General features: G+C 31.3%; 3 protein-coding genes across 10 annotated transcripts; 2 read left to right on the top strand and 1 right to left on the bottom strand.

Moving 5' to 3' along the window:
- Positions 1-491: 491 nt before the first annotated feature.
- LOC109808238 (serine/arginine-rich splicing factor SR30) lies at positions 492-6,846 on the bottom strand. Of its 8 annotated transcripts, XR_014427856.1 has the most exons (16): positions 6,592-6,732; positions 5,935-6,028; positions 5,364-5,429; positions 5,191-5,265; positions 4,986-5,094; positions 4,801-4,847; positions 4,625-4,682; positions 3,939-3,988; positions 3,694-3,750; positions 3,463-3,611; positions 3,331-3,378; positions 1,633-1,714; positions 1,465-1,530; positions 1,069-1,102; positions 880-948; positions 492-772 (listed from the first exon to the last, which is right to left on the bottom strand). XR_014427856.1 is itself a non-coding variant. In XM_020371143.3 (14 exons), the coding sequence occupies exons 1-13, from the start codon at positions 6,822-6,824 to the stop codon at positions 895-897; spliced, it is 963 nt and encodes a 320-aa protein (XP_020226732.2). In that variant the 5' UTR covers positions 6,825-6,846; the 3' UTR covers positions 492-772; positions 880-894. The 8 variants fall into 8 exon arrangements, 3 of the variants coding, with proteins under 3 accessions (XP_020226732.2, XP_020226755.1, XP_020226762.1); XR_014427855.1 differs by having other exon boundaries at positions 1,465-1,714; XR_014427854.1 differs by having other exon boundaries at positions 1,069-1,530.
- Positions 6,847-10,554: 3,708 nt separating this feature from the next.
- On the top strand, positions 10,555-12,830 carry LOC109814071 (Hypoxia-responsive family protein). Its single transcript, XM_020378413.3, has 3 exons — positions 10,555-10,905; positions 11,055-11,145; positions 12,493-12,830. The coding sequence occupies exons 1-3, from the start codon at positions 10,836-10,838 to the stop codon at positions 12,581-12,583; spliced, it is 252 nt and encodes an 83-aa protein (XP_020234002.1). The 5' UTR covers positions 10,555-10,835; the 3' UTR covers positions 12,584-12,830.
- A 4,216-nt stretch (positions 12,831-17,046) lies between these two features.
- On the top strand, positions 17,047-18,160 carry LOC109791312 (large ribosomal subunit protein eL22z). Its single transcript, XM_020350601.3, has 3 exons — positions 17,047-17,200; positions 17,365-17,619; positions 17,836-18,160. The coding sequence occupies exons 2-3, from the start codon at positions 17,390-17,392 to the stop codon at positions 17,978-17,980; spliced, it is 375 nt and encodes a 124-aa protein (XP_020206190.1). The 5' UTR covers positions 17,047-17,200; positions 17,365-17,389; the 3' UTR covers positions 17,981-18,160.
- The last annotated feature ends 253 nt before the right edge of the window (positions 18,161-18,413 follow it).

Genomic DNA, 18,413 nt, shown 5'->3' with positions numbered 1-18,413 from the left:
ATAATAATAATAATATTAACAAATAGTAATAATAACAATAATAATGATAATAATAATAATAATAACTATCATAATCATTATTATTATTATTACTACTACTATCTTTGTCATCACCATTTTTGTCATCAATGGAGATAATGAAATGATAAAATTGTCATTAGTATAAAAAGTAATAATGAAATTTAGAAAAATAAATAAATTGTCCTATAGTTACAGTTTATGCCACCACAGTTTATTTTGTTGAAAAATATTAAAAACGACCTTTTGTTTTGATATTTTAACCTTCATTTTAGAATGTTTCCACTAAAAATATTTTATAAGACGAAAACAGGCATACTTTTACCACATTTTCACTAAAAATGAAAGCAGTAAACAGGCATACCAAACAGCCCTTTAGAATCTTGGGAATTCCACTCGTCGATAATGAATTACACCATAACAATGACTAGGCAATAAAATATCACAGGATTATACTAAACGCCCTTGCCAAGTTAGAATGTAGCTCAGCCACAACTGATAACATTGATAATAGATAGTACAGATACATTTGAGTTCTAGCTCGAATCATCCACTTCAAATTTAAATGCCTATTAGGTTTCTTTCACGGCTTCAACTATCAAATTTAAAATTCAAATACAAACTAGAGGTAGCAACAAAGCTATATAGGATTTCAAATGCGCTAAGGTTTAGTTATCAAATGAAAATTCAGCACAGAAAATACACGCCCGGTAAATCTCCAGATTCAACAGCAGTTCAGCTGCGTTCAGATCTCCTGTCAAACGAGACCTACCATTAGAACCATCAAGGAAATTTTGAAAAATAGAAATTGTAAATTTCTAATCAACTACATGAATGAATAGGAGTTTGATGAAAATATACTCGACCCAAATGAGATCATGATGGGCTCCTAGGACTTTGGCTAGGACTGCGACTCTGGCCAGGTTGAGACTGCAGTTCACAAATCAAAGCATGAGATTATGCGAATGAGAAGAAAAACATAACGCAGCTGTGCTCCACTCCTCCCCTTTCTAAACAATGTTTAAGCAATTCAAGTCAGATAACACTTACCGATGAATTTGGAGATCTGGATCTTGACTGAGATCTGCAAAAAAAAAATTAATCAACAAAACTCAATTCAATATCCATAATGATCCACGGCCCATATTCCACATCAAAGTTACCATAACCAAAACGAAGAAATTAATCCACCACAAATCTTCAGCAGCATCCAAGTGGAAAAGCAATTGAACCCAGTATCACACGTCTATAGTCCCAATACGTGTTAAAAATACTATTGTCAGCAGCACATGATAACTTCGAACCAATTATAGGGAAGATATATCCAACCCAATATAAGACAATAAGAGAACTCCTAAATAGAAGGAATAGATCAAACAGAACTCATAGCACAGTTTATGTTGTAGTTTTTGAATTGTAACAGTGCTGATTTGCAATGGTTGGTACCAATGGCATTTAGTTCACGGTGGTCCACCTTTTAGATTGCAACTCATCCATCTACTGTCATCAAGTCTACAACAATCGCAGACCATGCTTTTAATCAAATATATCATTACCTTCATTAATTACAACATTAAGGTGTTCCACAGGTGCTCATCAACAAAACAGTATTACCTCAAACCACAGTTGGCGGTTGAGCACCACATGCCATCAAGATCCTAACATGCAGTTCCCAGGTCGCCGCATAAGGCCACATCTAAAAAACAAGAGTCAACCCTAATGAACATAGTATATAATTAGTGGTCAAGTTGACCACTTCACCATTGTCCTTTCCACCTTTCCAAATATGACTAGTTATGCTGAAGTCTATGGTACAACATTAGGCTTTATGAGAAGAACAAAGTGGAAGGCATACAATAGAAATCTCTTTCAGACAATTAATTGAGAAATAGAAGGAAACAAAATGCCCCCCTCAACTTGCACAAGAAGAAAAAAGAGAAGTTCAAAAAAATTGAGACAACTAGGAATATCATAATATTCTAGAAAAGCAAAATATGAAAGCGCAATCCATCCACAAAAGAAACTGAATGCAATACCATACATATGGATCCAAACAGTCACATAGGTAATGAAAATATAAGGCCATTGTTAATTAAAAGTGAAATAAAGTAACAACAGATATTCCAATGGATTTTCATTTCCATCAAGAAATAACATTGTCAAAAACTCAACAAGCAGAAATCCTATTGAAACAAAAGAATTCTGGGAAGAAAATAGTAATTGCATAGAAGTCAGTCAAGTCACCTATCAACTATATCCCAGTGGAAGGCAAAGGTAAACTACACAAAATAAAGAGAAGAGGTTGAAGGCTTGAAGCTCAAACTAAAAACGGAAAAATAACTAAATATGAAATCATCTAATTGTTATCATACTCGCCATCACATCTCAGTAACTATTACATCATCTGAGCCTCTAAGGTGGGTAGTAAATCATCACATATGCTATTCTACGGTAAACTAATTACCTGATACCTTACTGACTCTGCTATTCATTGAAGACCATATGAAATAAAAAATACTTTTTGCATGTATAAATAACAAAACTAAGTTTTCACCTCTCGTTGTTTGAGAACAGGGATAAGGAATACTTAATATCAAAGCTAAAAGAAGCTTCTCCCTTTCGAACATAGTTTTAAAATATGCTACTAGAGAAATGGATGAATTCTAGCAGACACACACATGATAACACAGCAACCAAATGTTCCTGACAGGGACAAAAGTTTACTCAAGTTGATTTGTTTACGAGCAAAGATTTAATCAACCATGATGAGTCAACAATAACAAGTAGAATTATAAAACAACCAAAGAAGCTCTCATTTCTAAACCAAAACTCTGTTAAAGGGGTATAAAAATTGAGTGAAAAGTAGTAATATGTATCACAGAATTCACCCACATAAATTGTATTTTTCCTGCTGGTGCATGACAGCCACAGTATACATAATATAGTCTCCCCTCTAATTATTTGGTGTCTCATCTAATCGGAATCATCATATCAAGTTTAACACAAATTGTGCCATACAGGAAAGACAAAAGGTTTTGTCCAGAAGAATTTCATGCAACATTATCAAGCTTATAATTTTGATACACCATAGATGTAAAATTTTAATGAAGCACATGATAATACCTATTGGAAAGCTGATATAAACATCTACTAAAAGAGAAACGCTAGTTACAATAACGGAGTGATACTCATTTATAAATAAGGTTGACCAAATTCTAGTTTTACCTATTATGTAGAAGCATAAAAACTTAACTTTAAAAATTCAAATCACAGCACAAAGCTGCATACATATCAGACTTGATAGAAACTGACCTTGAAAGAGATATTGAGCGCCGAGAGTGTTTTGCTTTTGGAGAGAAACTGCAAAAACTAACACTTGGTCAATTCTTTGAAGCTACCAAAAATACTTGCTGAATCATACTTCACCATGCAACCAAAGTGAACCTTCTGCTCCTATCGCTATAGCTATGACTTTGGCTGCGGCTGCGGCTGCGGCTACGTGAGATATATGGACTGCGGCTGAGGCTTCTAGAATAGCTCCTCCTTGAATCATGACTGGGACTTCTAGAATAACCTCGATCATATTCCCTCACCTGGACCAATAAGAGATATATGTCAACAAAAGCAATTACATAAATTGAAAGCCAAATGTAGCCAACTATAATAATCACCCACTCGTATGTACGCCCGAGAAAAGGCATTGCGGAATTCTGAGTCATCAAGTTTCCTGATCTGTAAGACAATACAATGTTATGAAAGTAGAACAAATTACAAGTTAAAAAGATGACAAGGAAAGCAAAACACAAAACCTGATAACCATATACGGGTTTAGAACACTTACAGCATATTACAAGTTAAAAAGATGACAAGGAAAGCAAAACACAAAACCTGATAACCATATACGGGTTTAGAACACTTACAGCATATTTCATATCATCATAATTGGTATAATCAACTATCCCAGTCATGCCTACATACAAATTATACCAAAGTTTAGAATTATGCTGTGAAACTTCTAACACAAATTAGTTCAAAAAGCCTATGAAGTATGAACACATGAAATTACACAGAGCTGCAACAAAAAGACAATTGTCATTGCTTCGTAGACATTTTGTTTTCAAATTAAGTCATGCAAATCAATATATCACCATTTGAAATTACCAGAAAACTTAATTGATAATGGCCAAGACAAACATTTAGATACATGTTTTGATTAGCTTATTTTGTGTTCAAAAAAACTTATCATTAAAATGCTGCATAGAGAACATTCAGATGAAAACTGTGTAAAAATTAATTTAAACCAAACATGTGCTTTGTCTGGAATTATTGGTTCTTATCACTAAATAGCCTTAGGAGTGCCCATCCATACATCAATGGCATCAACTTCTTGATGAACTCAATATTAAAGCCTTCTAATGTATACTGCGGCTCTTAATGACCCAAGATCATAATAATGGTGCAGAAACTGTCTCTGTACTTTTAAAAGTAAAGTATCCTAACTATTAACAAGGACTGAGGCCACAATAGCCTACGCATTCAAGCACCCATCGGTATTAACCATATTGTAATCAAATAAAAATTCCAAATTAGATCTTAATTCACTTACCACCACGCTCACGGAAGACTTGTGAAAAACACACATCACCAGCTTTGCGCATGTGATCCTTAACATCAAAACTCAAAATTAGCAAATATGGTTCATTAATTTTCAACCACTACAAATGATTTCAACATAAAATGTCATCAATCTGCTGCATGAAAAAAGTATGAATCAATCCGTACTTTCAGGTCTTGCCATGAAGCAGATGGAGGTAATCCAGTGACCAGAACTGCAAACAGAGCAAAATAGGGTCAACCAAAAAATTCTTTGTACAGGTGCAGATAGAAAGTGAAATGAAAGAAATAAGAACAGTACAAAGATATCAAGCATATAAAAATTTATATTAATAAATCAGAAACATACATACCACGGTAGTCAGAACGCCTGGAAACTCCACGGCTACCACTGCTACCACTATAGCTACTGTAACGGTCTACAGATGATGAATGTCCCCGTCCACCATGTGCAAGTTCAACCTGCAGTAATAAATAGTGACCAGAAGTTCACAAGAAAATTAGATAGTGTGTCCCACAGAGACAAATACATAAAAGCAAAAAGGAATATGTACTAACACGTAATCGAAAACCATCAAAATTGTAACCATCTCGATATTGAATTGCATCTTCAGCATCACGAGCATCCTCAAACTGCAATTTAATATTCAATATATATAATCAGAAGAAGGTTTCTGGAAAAACATGAGATTAATACTTCTTTACTTCCTTTAAATGAAATATAGACATACCTCTACAAAAGCATAGCCTGGTGGTCTTGGAGGGACCTTCAAATCAATGTCAACAATAGGACCATACTGCAATTAGACAGTGAAAAAAGCAATTAGTGAAATACAAATCAAGATCTCTTCGCCTACAACTAGATTTCAAAATGAAGGAGGGAAAATTGACAGAACAATAAGGATTCTTTACAGTCTTTTGCTGCCATAATTATGCTGCTAATAAAACCATAACATGCCCAAATGATAATAAAATAATAAACATGATAGTAACCTGAAGTTTACATTTTTTGCTATGCAAGTTAACAGTACACACAATGGTATTTGTTGATTAGATTTGTAGTTTACTAGCAACCCTTGATAGGTTTCCCGGTTACCATAGATAGCTTGATTTGTTACTGTAGATACAGTCCAAATTATTTCCCCATATTCCCAATCCCCAGTTTTAGAGAACTGATTGTTTTCTTCTCGTGTGTGTGTGTGCGTTTTTATATGAATACAGCCCTGTAACTCGATCATCAGAATAATAGAACATTATTATTTTCAGAAATTTATACTAACAGTATCAATCAAATATACACACCTTGTAGAACAGATCCTCTACTTCTCTCAAGCGAATATCACCAGGAAGGTTGCCAACATAAATTGTGCGACTTGATCGACCACTCATTTTTGTCCTAAAGAACAGTTGAAATTACAAACTCATCAATTTTCCTATAAATTCCCATACACTAAGTGTAAACTACTGAATTAATTCAGCATAACTTGACAAAGCAATGCTGAGGGAAAAAAACAACAATAATATAATTTAATACACACACAAATGCATTGATAACAGTACTTCGTGCTTTATTCGGCAGCTTAATGAAACAGAACACAACAGAAGCAATACAAAACAAATATCCTTTCTCTCTCTCTCTCTCGGACCCACAGACACGCACACAAAAACAAAAACAAAAACTTTCAACCCCTGAAACATGCCTTCAGAACATCGATCACCAGAATTAACTTCTTCCACTGTTATCTTCTTGATTAATTGCACAAAAACTCTAGGAGTCATATCAACCACTCAACAGCTAAGAATTCCACTATTTACCCTGTTACAGAATCACTTGGCGACAAAGTCACCCTCAACGAAACTCAGCCATAATGAAATTGAAACTGAGATCCATTGATTAGCTCGGTCGATCCATGGAGAATAAATAAATGGAAAAACGGCAATAGAGAACTAAACCCTAACCTTCTTTCGGGAATTATAAGAAAATGTGACAAATCAGAGGAAAAAATGAAGCATGTGACCGGAAAATGCTGCAAGAACAAAACAAGATGAATTGTGAGAGAGAATGAATACCTTAGAATTAGATGAGAAGTAGCGAATGGGAAGATGGGATTGGATTCTTCAGTTGGTAGAAAATATGAACACTCCAACTTTGTGGGTCTTGTGGTGACACGTGCACCACCAGAAACTACCATTACATCAAAGCCGTCCACACTTTTCATTTTTAAGTTAAATTGCAATTTTCGTTTAGGCTAATATCAAATTTGTAATTTAATTAACTTAATTTTATAAAATTTATAATTTTAATTTTTTACTAATTATTCATTTGTCATTAAAATTATAACGTTAATTTTATATTAATATTATAACTAATATTTAATTATTAAATTCTATTTTTAATTTTCACTTTTATCTCATAATAAAATAAAATAAATATAAAAATAAATATAATTAAATTTAAATATTATTAAACATTAATTATTGTATCATTTATAAAATGTTAGATCATAACAAATATTATTTTTAATATTTATTTTTATTTTAATAAAATGAGTTGAAAATTAAAAAAAATTATTGATTACATAAAATTATAAGACTAAAATTATGGATTTAAAATTAGAAATTAAAATTATAGATTTGATATTATAAAAAGATCAAAAGTACCATTAAGAATATTTTTTAAAAACTTTATTTATTTTATTTTAAGATTTAAATATATATATATATATATATATATATTAATTTTGATTTTGATTTTTATAAAAAAAATTGAAACAAAATTTATATAGAATTAAAAATATATTTAAGTTATATTTTAATTTTATAATTTATAATATTTTCATTTTAATTTAATAGAATGTATTACTTTTTAACAAAAGTATAAATATTTTTGTTTTATATAATTAAAGTAAGTAGATATATTTAATAAAAAGTTATATTTAAATTTATGATAAATATTTTATATTATTTATATGAGTATTTTTTTTTTGGTAAATAATAGTTAAAGAAACAAAAAAGAAAGAAAAAGATAACTTCTCTAGAGTATTGATACTTTAAAAATATTAAAATTTAATTTATATATAAATATGAAAATAATAAATTAAAAAGAGAACAAGAAAAAAAAATCATTAAATATTATTTAGTTGGAGAAAATTTATCAGGAATATTAATATTAAACAATAATTAGTAAAAGTATTTTTTTTTAATTTATATAATATATAAAAATAATTGAATTCTTAAAATAATTTATTTAATTATATAATATATAAAAATTAAAATATAACGATTGTACTTAGAAAAAAAATACTTAATTAAAATGTCACCGTCATGAACTTACCAATTTAAGTTGCAGTGTCTGGCCTGATGAAACACACCTGCATTGTATATAAATATACCCCCACCCTTCCTATGCTCTTCACTCGCTCATTCTTAGATACTCATAATACACTTATAGTGTGTCTGGTGTTTGGATGAGAAATTTTACAAATTCAAGGAATTTTAAATTCTTGATATTTGAATTACTTTGATTTCAATTTCTATTATTTTTAAAATATTTTATTTGGATGAGTCAATTCAAATTTTTTAAATTTTAAATTGTTAAGTTGAATATGATAATTTTATTCTATCATAGTAAAATTGATTTTAAAAATATATTTATATGTTGAGATTTTTAAATTAAATTTTATAAAAAAAAATATTAATCCATTTTTAAATATTTATTAATTTTAAAAATTAATATTAAATAATATTTAATAATTTTAACAATTAATATTAGATAATGTTTAACAATTTTAAAAATATTTCTAAATATCTAATAATTAAAAAAATGAAAAGATAAAATAAAATATATAGGAGAAATAGGAAAAATAAATATGAAGAATTTTAAATTCTCCCATTTTTGGGAGAATTTGAAATTCTCCCATTTTAAGGAATTTCGCAAATGATTGGATTTCAAATTCTTTGTAAATTCCTCATCCAAACAAAGCATTTCATCTCAAAAAATTTGAAATTCTTCAAATAAATGAATTACCCCATATAAATTTCTCGTCCAAACACACCATTAATTTTTTTTTTTCTTTTCTTCTTTCAACATCTCTCAGTAAATATATTCCCTTTCTCTGGAAATTTCATTTTCTTTAGGTTTTTCATCCTTGTTTACCCACCGATTTCGTCACTCCTCACATGAAATTTTAAGAGTATTGATGTATCAATCTTTCCAGTGGATGTTGATGGTGTCAAGGGATGTTGATGGTAGGTATCAAATGTTATGGGAAGATAAAGCATAAAAGAAGGTAAGAAAAGAAAATTTGGCTTTCTTTTTTAATAAAGATGTAATCTTTTTGGTTTATGTATGTGTGGGTTTTAATTTTGTGATGACTCACTCAATCGTTTCATTTCTTGCATGTCAGTGAATTGGATTGATGTTTTCATGGGTTTTCTGGTTTTTGTGATTGTGTTTGTGAGGCGATTAAAGCATGCAACATTTGAAGGTATCAATAAGGTATCATTTCAAGTGATGATTGATATCCCCTGAATTTAAGGAGACAAATGTATTGTATCAAGTAGATAAAGTCGGATCAGTATTCAGCAGACAAAAAGTTTCTTATGTATGTGTTTGTGTATCACGATAGAATTTTTCCATTTCATGCGCGCATTAAAGTTTCTGCTATACATTTTCTGCGTTTTCTTTTTTTGAATTCATGGGAGCAGTGATGCATTGGTGAAGGAGGAGGTTGATGGGAACATCTTTAGTTGATATAATCAAAGAACTTTTTTCTGATATCCAAATTGAATCTTCGCAGAATGTGTACCCTTATAAGGTAAGGTGCAACTGGGAATATGAGTAATATATTCTAAAGTACCAATTAATATTACAGCATAGCTTATTTTAATTAATTTGATAGAATGTCTATTGACTCTTCTCTCTCATTCATTATGTGGCATCAGAGCTTGGCTTGTTCACTTGATCCTGTAGATGAAACACTATTTATCTCGATGGAGTTGACATAGAACTGAGTCCGTTATTGACCTTTTATAAGCCTGGCTTCAAAGAGTGGTTTGAACATAAATAAGAAGAAAAACGAAAAAAAGAGGTGTAGATAGAGATGGGAAAAGAAATACCTTTGGATTTTAGTATATGTTTTATTTTTCTTTCTTTCTTCTTAACTTTTTGTACCTCTGTTGCTGATTCTTTATGGGTTCCATATTCGCGAGGTTGAAGCTTTGGTCTGATGAAAAAGGAGAATTTGAATTTGTTAATGTGATTAATTTCATTCACATAATGGGTCCTGTAACTTGATTCCAAATCTAAAGCTATGACTATATGACTACTAAGGTTTGCGGTTGAGCAAGAACCGGTTATAGCCATAGGTAATGAGTAATGACACTAATATTTAATTAATAAATCCAACCATTACTGCATATTCGTTTAACTTATCTTGATTACCTCAAAGTCCTCGCTTTAATGTTTTAATAAAATAATATTTTATATAATATGTAATCTACACTTTATACTCCCAATAAAGACGATATATTTTTTTTACACTCATTTTATTGATTATTTAGTTTTTTATTTCAAAAAATATTATTTATCTTCCGTACTTTTTTTTATTTAATTTTAGTTTTTTTTCTTTATTTCTTTATTTTTCAAACTTTTATATCTTTTAAATAATTATTCAAAATTTCCTACACTCTTTAATGGTTAAACATTCACATATATTTTATTTTAACTCTTTAATCTTTATTTAAAATGAAATCAACACCCCTTCCTCTGCTTTTTCCTATCCTTCATGAACTCCAAAATGAATAAAACTGTGAGAAGGTATAATTCTAGGTGTAGATTGTCTTTTTGAGTAGGAAATAAAAGGAAATGGATCCATATTGTTTTAAAAACGTATGGAAAAACAAAACTTGTTTGGCAAATGTTTTTGGTGGTTGGGTTGGGTTGGGTTCCTTGAACCAGAAAAGATGGTATCGTGAATACAGTGGGCGAAAAGAATCTCTCTAATTAACAAGGTCACGTGAGTCAGCAATTTCAACACGCGCTATTGTGGCCGTTCAAAATCGCAGTCACAGGCTTAGAATTACGACTTCTAATTCGCTTCTTTCTCTTAATTCTATAAAGCAAATCCTTGCGTCTCTCTGTACGCATATCATTCCTCTCCTCCTGATATTTCGTTTCTTTTACCCTTCTCTCTCAAGCTACAATGGCGGATGCTAAGACCCAAATAGAATCTTTGAGGAAATGGGTCGTCGAGCACAAGCTCCGTACTGTTGGTAATTTTCTCAATCCCCTTTTTCATTCATTCCCTTCGATTCTTTTATGATGGGTGTTTGATTTTGTTCGTTTGTTTGTTCTACCCGATGATGTCTAATTTCTTTTCGATTTCGATCTCTGTGGATTTTTCGATTGATACTTGGATCAGGGTGTCTGTGGCTCAGTGGTATTACGGGTTCAATTGCGTACAATTGGTCTCGACCCAACATGAAAACTAGTGTTAAGATCATTCACGCAAGGTTAGTTACAATTATTGATATTCTGGATTTTTGTTTTGTTATGCTTGCTAGTACTACTGATTCTCGACCCAAGTAGCCTTCCTTTTGGTTCTTTTAGAAAGGATGCAAATTGTGAAATCCGTGTTCTAGGTTTTGTTTCCGAGGAATAATTGAGTTTTCCTATTTTAATGTGGTTCTGTGTTCATATTTGTAACTGAATGCTACGATTGCTTTGATGTTTTGTTCCATGACTTACTACCATGGTTTGTGATCGTCAAGGACTTTTGTTGTCACATGCACTTTGTTTTCACTTTTCACCCAGTGTGTGTAAACTGGAGCCATATATCTATGCAAAAGAATGGAATTGGATATCTTTCTGTCATGGGTGGTGGTATCTTTCCATTCCACTTCATTCTTCCTTTTTCAGCAATCCTATTATTAGCCTGGGAATTGTATCATGGAGCAAGTTAAACTCTTTCTTCATAATTGAGCTTTAACACTAGTATTTACATGATACTGTTCCCCAGATAATTTTTACTCGGGGAAATCCTCTTTATATCTGCCATTTCTCTTATTTTCATTGATATGATGCCCCCCAAATTTCACTTCTCCACGAAGTTAATAATGGCAATCACCTAGGAGAATTGATATACAGGTCCCTTTATTTCTATTTCTCAGATGGCAATGGGAAAAGTTAATAGTTGGCTGGTGGTGTTTGCAACAATGTCTCCGTAGTGTTTGATGGTTACATTTTTAATTGGCTTTGGTTTTGTGTTTTCATTTTCTCACAGTCCTTGTTGTATGAAGATAAGCTTTTGAATTTGCCATTACTCTACTGTCTCTATGGTGGAATTGTCAGTTTTGATGGTATTCCTATTGAAGTTCGGAAATGCGGTAGTTTCCTTAACGTTTGACCCACTAGACTATTTTACGAGATTTTGAGATCTTCTTAATGCAGGAGAATCACTTTGGTTCTTATACATAAAAACAAGAGTGATGTTTAGAATTGTGTAAATTATAGATTATAGATGAATAACATTTGAGTCATACTATAAAACTATTGGAAAAGTGACAGCATTGATTAAGATATGAGACTAGGATTGGGGTAAGTTTATTTGGATTTATGTTACCATATCTGAATCCCCAGATGATATCGGTTGGTCTTCATATCTATGACAAGTAGTATAACCGCATATCCAGAAACATGAATAACTGAACATGAATAACTTTTTCCCCTTTGTTGCAAAATTTACTGCACAGTGTGTATTGATTTATTAATTTTTAGAATTTTGAACCTGCTTTATGACACCCTGCATAATTTCAAACTTATGCTTCTTGCTAATCTTTCTGACCTATTCTATTTTTCAGGCTGCATGCACAGGCTCTTACACTGGGAGCATTAGCCGGAGCTGCTCTAGTAGAATATTATGATCGTAAGGCAGGAGCGAAGGCTCGGTAAGGAGTTTTGGTCAATGGTCATTAAGTACAACACAACGAGAGTAACCTGAATTCTTTATACAGCGGAATCTTTGTAGTAGACTAATTGTCATATCTGATATGATTATTACAGAATTTGCAATTGGCCATGTACTGTAGTCTATTCATTCTTAAAATAAAATACTACATCGGAATGTTAAAATGCTTGAGGCAGAGTGAATATATTTTTTCCTAGATGGAATGGATTGCTTGTAGTGCTAGTTGTTTCATACATTTGCTACCAATTATTATCGATTCATGGTTATCGTGAAATAGGATACAAGCCCTTGAGAAAAATACTAGTAACAATATCTTTAGCACTCTCTTATTAATATTTTTTTTACTATCGGTTAAAAAACACAAATTTTAATGAGTTTTATCACTAAATTGGAAGAAATTCATTAAATGAGTTGCACAATTTGTGGTTTTTAATAAATTTCACCTAATGATAAAGAGTATTAGAAAGAGAACAAAAGCGAAAGTGATTCCTGAGAGATAATGCCATGTTTAGTTTCTCTTTTTAAAATAGTTTTTAGTATTGTAGAATTTAAAATTTTAAAATATTGCTTTATTGCCAGGAGACCTAACGTTTGATAGGGAATTGGATCCCCTGCAATTAATGATTGAACTGCATGTGGTGCAGTTCTAAATCTGGCGGTGATTGATTTTTTAAAAGGGTTGTTGAATTTTATACAAAAGTAAATGTTTCGAGAGGTTATGATTTACGCAGTTGAAAATGTAACTGCAGAAGATCTTAATACCGTGTAAAAGTATTGCAGCTGACAGAAACCCTTAGGAATTTATTTTTGATATTTCGGTTGATACTTCTTACCGACTGTCAATTTGTCACGAAAGATCCTATGAAAATCCTTTGTATACCAGTCAGTTAGGAGGTACTATTACGATTTCAATCATCAGGAGAACAACGAGTCGTGCTTTTCTTTGGGGGTGAAAATGATGGAGTTAGGAAGATGCATACAGTGAGGTGGGATGTTGTTTGTCAACTGAAAGAAGTGGGTGGTCTAGGTATGTTGCTAGAGGTATGAATGATGCTTTTTCTTTGAAGTTAGCTTGATCTTTGTGTTACTAGGGACAAATTGTGGGTGAAAATAGTCCGGAGCAAGCTGGTAATGGAAAATCCAGATAAATGTTCTAATTGTTGGAAAGGTATACGCTCGGGTGGGATGTTTTCCTTCAGAACATCTTGTGGCAAGCTGGTAATGGAAGCAATATTAGATTTTGGTTGGATGTTTGGGTACCTACAGTTGGCATTCTTTTGAAGTTTGAACCATGCAAAGACTACGGTTACTAACTATGATCTTGATTTGAAAGTTGCTGATGTTCTTCCAAGTGGCTCGTGGGATTTAAATCTCCTCAATGATCTCCTTACCCACAAGTTAGTGGGGATTATTGTTGCCTTGAGCCCTCCCTGTGATTGTGGAATACAGGAAACTATCTTATGGAACCATTTTAGCTATGGTATTTTTTTCTTTAGTTTCAGCTTATAATCAGCTTACTAGTTATAATACTTCTCATCATCAACTTATTTTCAAAGTTGTTTGGAGTTGGCCGGGACCTGAACGTTTCGGGGGGATTTCTTTGGAAAGTTGTTCATGAAGCTTTAATGACCAATAGTCTGCTTGATCATAGAGGGGTTACTACTTGTGCTGTCTGTCCTTTGGCAAAATGATATTGAATCGGTGCTTCATTGTCTGCGTGATTGTCCCATGGCTAAAAGATTCTGGAAGAGTTTTCTTCCCCAAAGCCTTGCTCTCAATTTTCTTTTCATGAACGGCCCCTCACCAAGGTTATGTAAAAATTAACTTGGATGGCACATTCCAACCCTTCGCAAGAAGCTGCTGCCGTTGGTATTGTTAGAGATGTAAATTGTCATTTTTTGTTTTCTTTTGCTTGTGCTTTAGGGAGGTGTTCAGTTGTGAAGGCTGAGCTTTGGGCAGTTCTTCATGTGGTTCAGCTTGCTAGGTCCAGAGATTTTTCAAATTTGATCATTGAGAGTGACTCTTGTGTAGCTATTTGACTCATTACCAAAGGTTGTCATGTTCATCACCCTTGCTTCCCTCTTATTAAGACTATTAATGGGTTCCTTAATTCCTGCTCTAGCTATCACCATGTTTTTAGGGAGATTAACACTTGTGTTGATGCACTTGCTAAGTATGGTGGTCATATGGACTTGGAGTTCAAGATTTTCGATAATCCCCTCGATTCTTTTTATATATTATGTTAATCGCTGATGCTTCGGCCGCGGTACATAGGCGGTAGGTTGTCTTGTTGTTTGGCCTTTTTTTGGCCCTTTTATTACCAAAACAAAATTATCTTTTGGTTGCTTGGGTTTTTTAATTTTTAAAAATCTTTTCCTAAAACAATTTTCACAACTTAAGATTTAAGATGAGGATTTGATTTTAAGATTAAATTTCATAAAAATTATTATTATTCATTTTTTAAAGTTTTTAATAGTTATAAAAAATAATATTAGATAATATTTAATAATTTAAAAATATTTAATAATTAAGAGATACACAATATATATGTGAGATAAGAAAAAATAATATGAAGAATTTTAAATTATTATTTTTGTTTAAAAATTTAAAATTTAACTATTATAAATTTTTTTACAAATATTTAGATTTTAAATTCTTTGTAAATTTTCTATCAAAATAAAAATATTTCATTCTAAAGTATTTAAAAAAAATTTAAAAAAATAAATTTCTTCATTTAAACTCTTCGTCCAAATACATTCATAATAAATAATAATTTTTTAAAAAGAATTCTAAAATTTTTTGATTCAAAAATTCACAATTTGAATTTATGTTCTTTGAATCTTTTGAAGTTAAATTAATTCAAATACATTTAATGTCAATTGAGTTACAATCTTGACTTGATTTTAAATATTGCAATCATTAAAAATAAACATAAATCAATACATTATCATATTTTTAGGTGAACATTAAGTTGAAGATGATTCAGATTGACTAATTTGGATCAATAATGTTAGATGAATAAATCAATACATTATCATATTTTTAGGTGAACATTAAGTTGAAGATGACTCAGATTGACTAATTTGGATCAATAATGTTAGATGAAGATGAAGGGGGAACATGTTATATTTTCTAAACCATATTACAAAAGTGTATTCGGATTGGATCATCATAATTTGAACAAATATTATTTATTTGAGTCAAAATTGAACTTCTATAACACCTATTTTAAATAAAATGTACAATATTTAAAATGAGTGTTTCAAACATAATATATTGCATCCAACATGAATAATCTAAACATAATATATTATATCAATTTCAAACACCATATAATGTAATCGAAACACTCAATCTATAATATACAAAATAGGTGTTCCAAATAAAAAATATGAGAGTAGTTTGGATATTTTAAGAAAATGATGGGTATATGAGACAAATTATTGGATGTAGGAAGAAATCCCCTCAATTTCACCTATTTCAATTCTAACAGTCTAACAACATATGATTAAGGGCATTCATCATTATACAATAAATTAATACTATTATCTATTAGTACATATTCAACTCTACTTATAAAATTATGCATTACCATAGATACTCATCTATTTAAGTCATCAAACAGGAGTTATTAAATTAAATTTGACTAATAATGTAACATGTACTCTTAATATCCTTTTATCAAATTATTATTCATAAAAAAATACTTGTCTTCAAATCTTGAAATATGAAGAAATAAAAATTCAAACTTGAAATTCAAACTTGTGTCAAGTGAAATACATGAAATACCACTATGCCAAAGCCTTGTTTTTTTTTTTTTTTAACATGTTATCATGCAACGTTAAAAGTAGGTCTTTCTCTATTTAAATTATTCAACACATTTATTTGGTTGGATTATTCTTGGATGCACATTGCTCATAACCCTCTAGACATATTATAAATATTGTTTTTTATCCACCAAAGTAAAAGTTGTTATAGATGTATAACATTCACACATGTTACTTAACAAAATGCACCACACCCATTGGTTGATATATCAAATATATACATATCTATATTTTATTGTGTATTAAAAAAAACTTGTTATGACTTTTGAGATCTTTCTTAAATTTAGATTATCCAAATTTTCTTTCCTCCAAAATTCATTAAGATTCATCGATAACTTCACAAGGTTCTTTAACATGTAGATGTAATTTGAGTTGCAAAATGAATAAAAAAATTTGTCCTCATATAAACTATTATTTGATTATTATAATAATTATGAATATTAATTATAATATACACTCAATTATTAAAAATTATAATATAATATAATTTATAATATTTTAAAAAATTAGTTATACAAAAATATTTACTCTGTACAATTCACTTGTTAAAATTAAAATACTTGTAGGAAAAAAAAAACTATTTAAAAATGATCACCTTAATTTTTCTTTTCCCATGTATTTTTATAGTGTGTAGTGAATTTCTCTATTGTAAACCAAAACGCGCGTTTCATATTAGACTATAAAATGAGACGCAAATCCAAACCCTAATTTCTACCCTACTTCACCGCCGCTCGCTTCTTCACACTCTGGTGTGCTCTTTCGGTGTAGCTTAAGGTAATCCTCTCACTCTCCATTCTCCGCTTTCTGCAATCACGATTTCACCGTTCGTTACTTCTCACACACGGAGAACTGCAATAGTGTTAGTCGGTTTTTCCCGAACCACAGAATCTGAAAACGGATCTTAATTCGTGTGTTTGCATTTTTTGATTTGGATTCAGAGGTTCGCGATAGTAATTGAGAAAAATGAGTCGAGGAGGTGCAGCTAGTGCCAAGGGAAAGAAGAAAGGGGCGACATTCACCATCGATTGCGCGAAGCCTGTGGAGGACAAGATCATGGACATTGCGTCTCTCGAGAAGTTTCTTCAAGAGAGGATTAAGGTCGGTGGCAAGGCCGGCGCTCTCGGCGACACCGTCACCGTCGCACGTGAGAAGACCAAAATCATCGTTACTTCCGATAGCAACTTCTCCAAACGGTATATCGCTTTCACCGTTTTGTTTTTATGCACTTTTTTTTTATGTTTTTCGGAATTGTAATATTTGTTAAACTTGAATTTGAAAGATGCCTCTATTTGCTGATGTTGATTTTAATTGTTTATTGTTTATATTAATATTTTAGGGTTTGTTTTGGATTGGATTTATTTTTGTGATTTGATGGTTGAAATTACTTTCATTCATGCTGATGATTCCAGGTACCTCAAGTACTTGACTAAGAAGTACTTGAAGAAGCACAATGTTCGGGATTGGCTCAGAGTGATTGCTTCTAACAAAGATAGAAGCGTTTATGAACTGAGGTACTTCAACATTGCTGAGAATGAAGGAGAGGAAGAAGATTAATCTTGTTATCGGTTTTATTCATTTAAGAACCTTGTTTACCAATTTTCTCAGTGTTAGCTTCTCTTTTAGCTTGTGCTATGTTGCTTCGTTTACATTAGTTGCGATTAAACAGTTTTGTTTTTTCAAGAGTTTGAATTCAGAACAGAGTTCACATATTATATTTTCAACTTTTGCCTTTGATACGGTTCCATTGCGTTATTAAACAAATTGTTAGATCACCTTAATTCCCGATCCATAGTCCTTTATTATTTGTTTCAAAATGTTGATTAAATGATCAGTTAATTGCTTTAAAGCAGCAATGTAGAATTTTGTTTGCTAATTGATTTACACCTGTTTATTGTGCTTGGTAGTAGTAGAAATAGAGAGGGGAAGGAGGGGAACGAGAATCTCTATTCTATACAGCTCATAGACAGTGTTTGGATAAAATTGTCAA

This window comes from Cajanus cajan, chromosome 7 (assembly GCF_000230855.2).
Source record: "Cajanus cajan strain Asha chromosome 7, NIPB_CcT2T_4, whole genome shotgun sequence".
NCBI classification, from domain to species: Eukaryota; Viridiplantae; Streptophyta; class Magnoliopsida; order Fabales; family Fabaceae; genus Cajanus; species Cajanus cajan.
This window is presented reverse-complemented; position numbering and strand designations above follow the sequence as displayed.

Bases quoted from the DNA above. Each gene is read 5' to 3' on its own strand.
- LOC109791312 (XM_020350601.3), top strand. From the start codon at position 17,390: ATGAGTCGAGGAGGTGCAGCTAGTGCCAAGGGAAAGAAGAAAGGGGCG. The intron at 17,620-17,835 runs GTATATCGCTTT...TGATGATTCCAG, and splicing joins GATAGCAACTTCTCCAAACG to GTACCTCAAGTACTTGACTA.
- LOC109808238 (XM_020371143.3), bottom strand. From the start codon at position 6,824: ATGGTAGTTTCTGGTGGTGCACGTGTCACCACAAGACCCACAAAGTTG. The intron at 3,612-3,693 runs GTGGGTGATTAT...TTATTGGTCCAG, and splicing joins TTTCTCGGGCGTACATACGA to GTGAGGGAATATGATCGAGG. The intron at 3,379-3,462 runs GTTCACTTTGGT...TAGTTTTTGCAG, and splicing joins TATAGCGATAGGAGCAGAAG to TTTCTCTCCAAAAGCAAAAC.
- LOC109814071 (XM_020378413.3), top strand. From the start codon at position 10,836: ATGGCGGATGCTAAGACCCAAATAGAATCTTTGAGGAAATGGGTCGTC. The intron at 10,906-11,054 runs GTAATTTTCTCA...TACTTGGATCAG, and splicing joins GCACAAGCTCCGTACTGTTG to GGTGTCTGTGGCTCAGTGGT. The intron at 11,146-12,492 runs GTTAGTTACAAT...TCTATTTTTCAG, and splicing joins GTTAAGATCATTCACGCAAG to GCTGCATGCACAGGCTCTTA.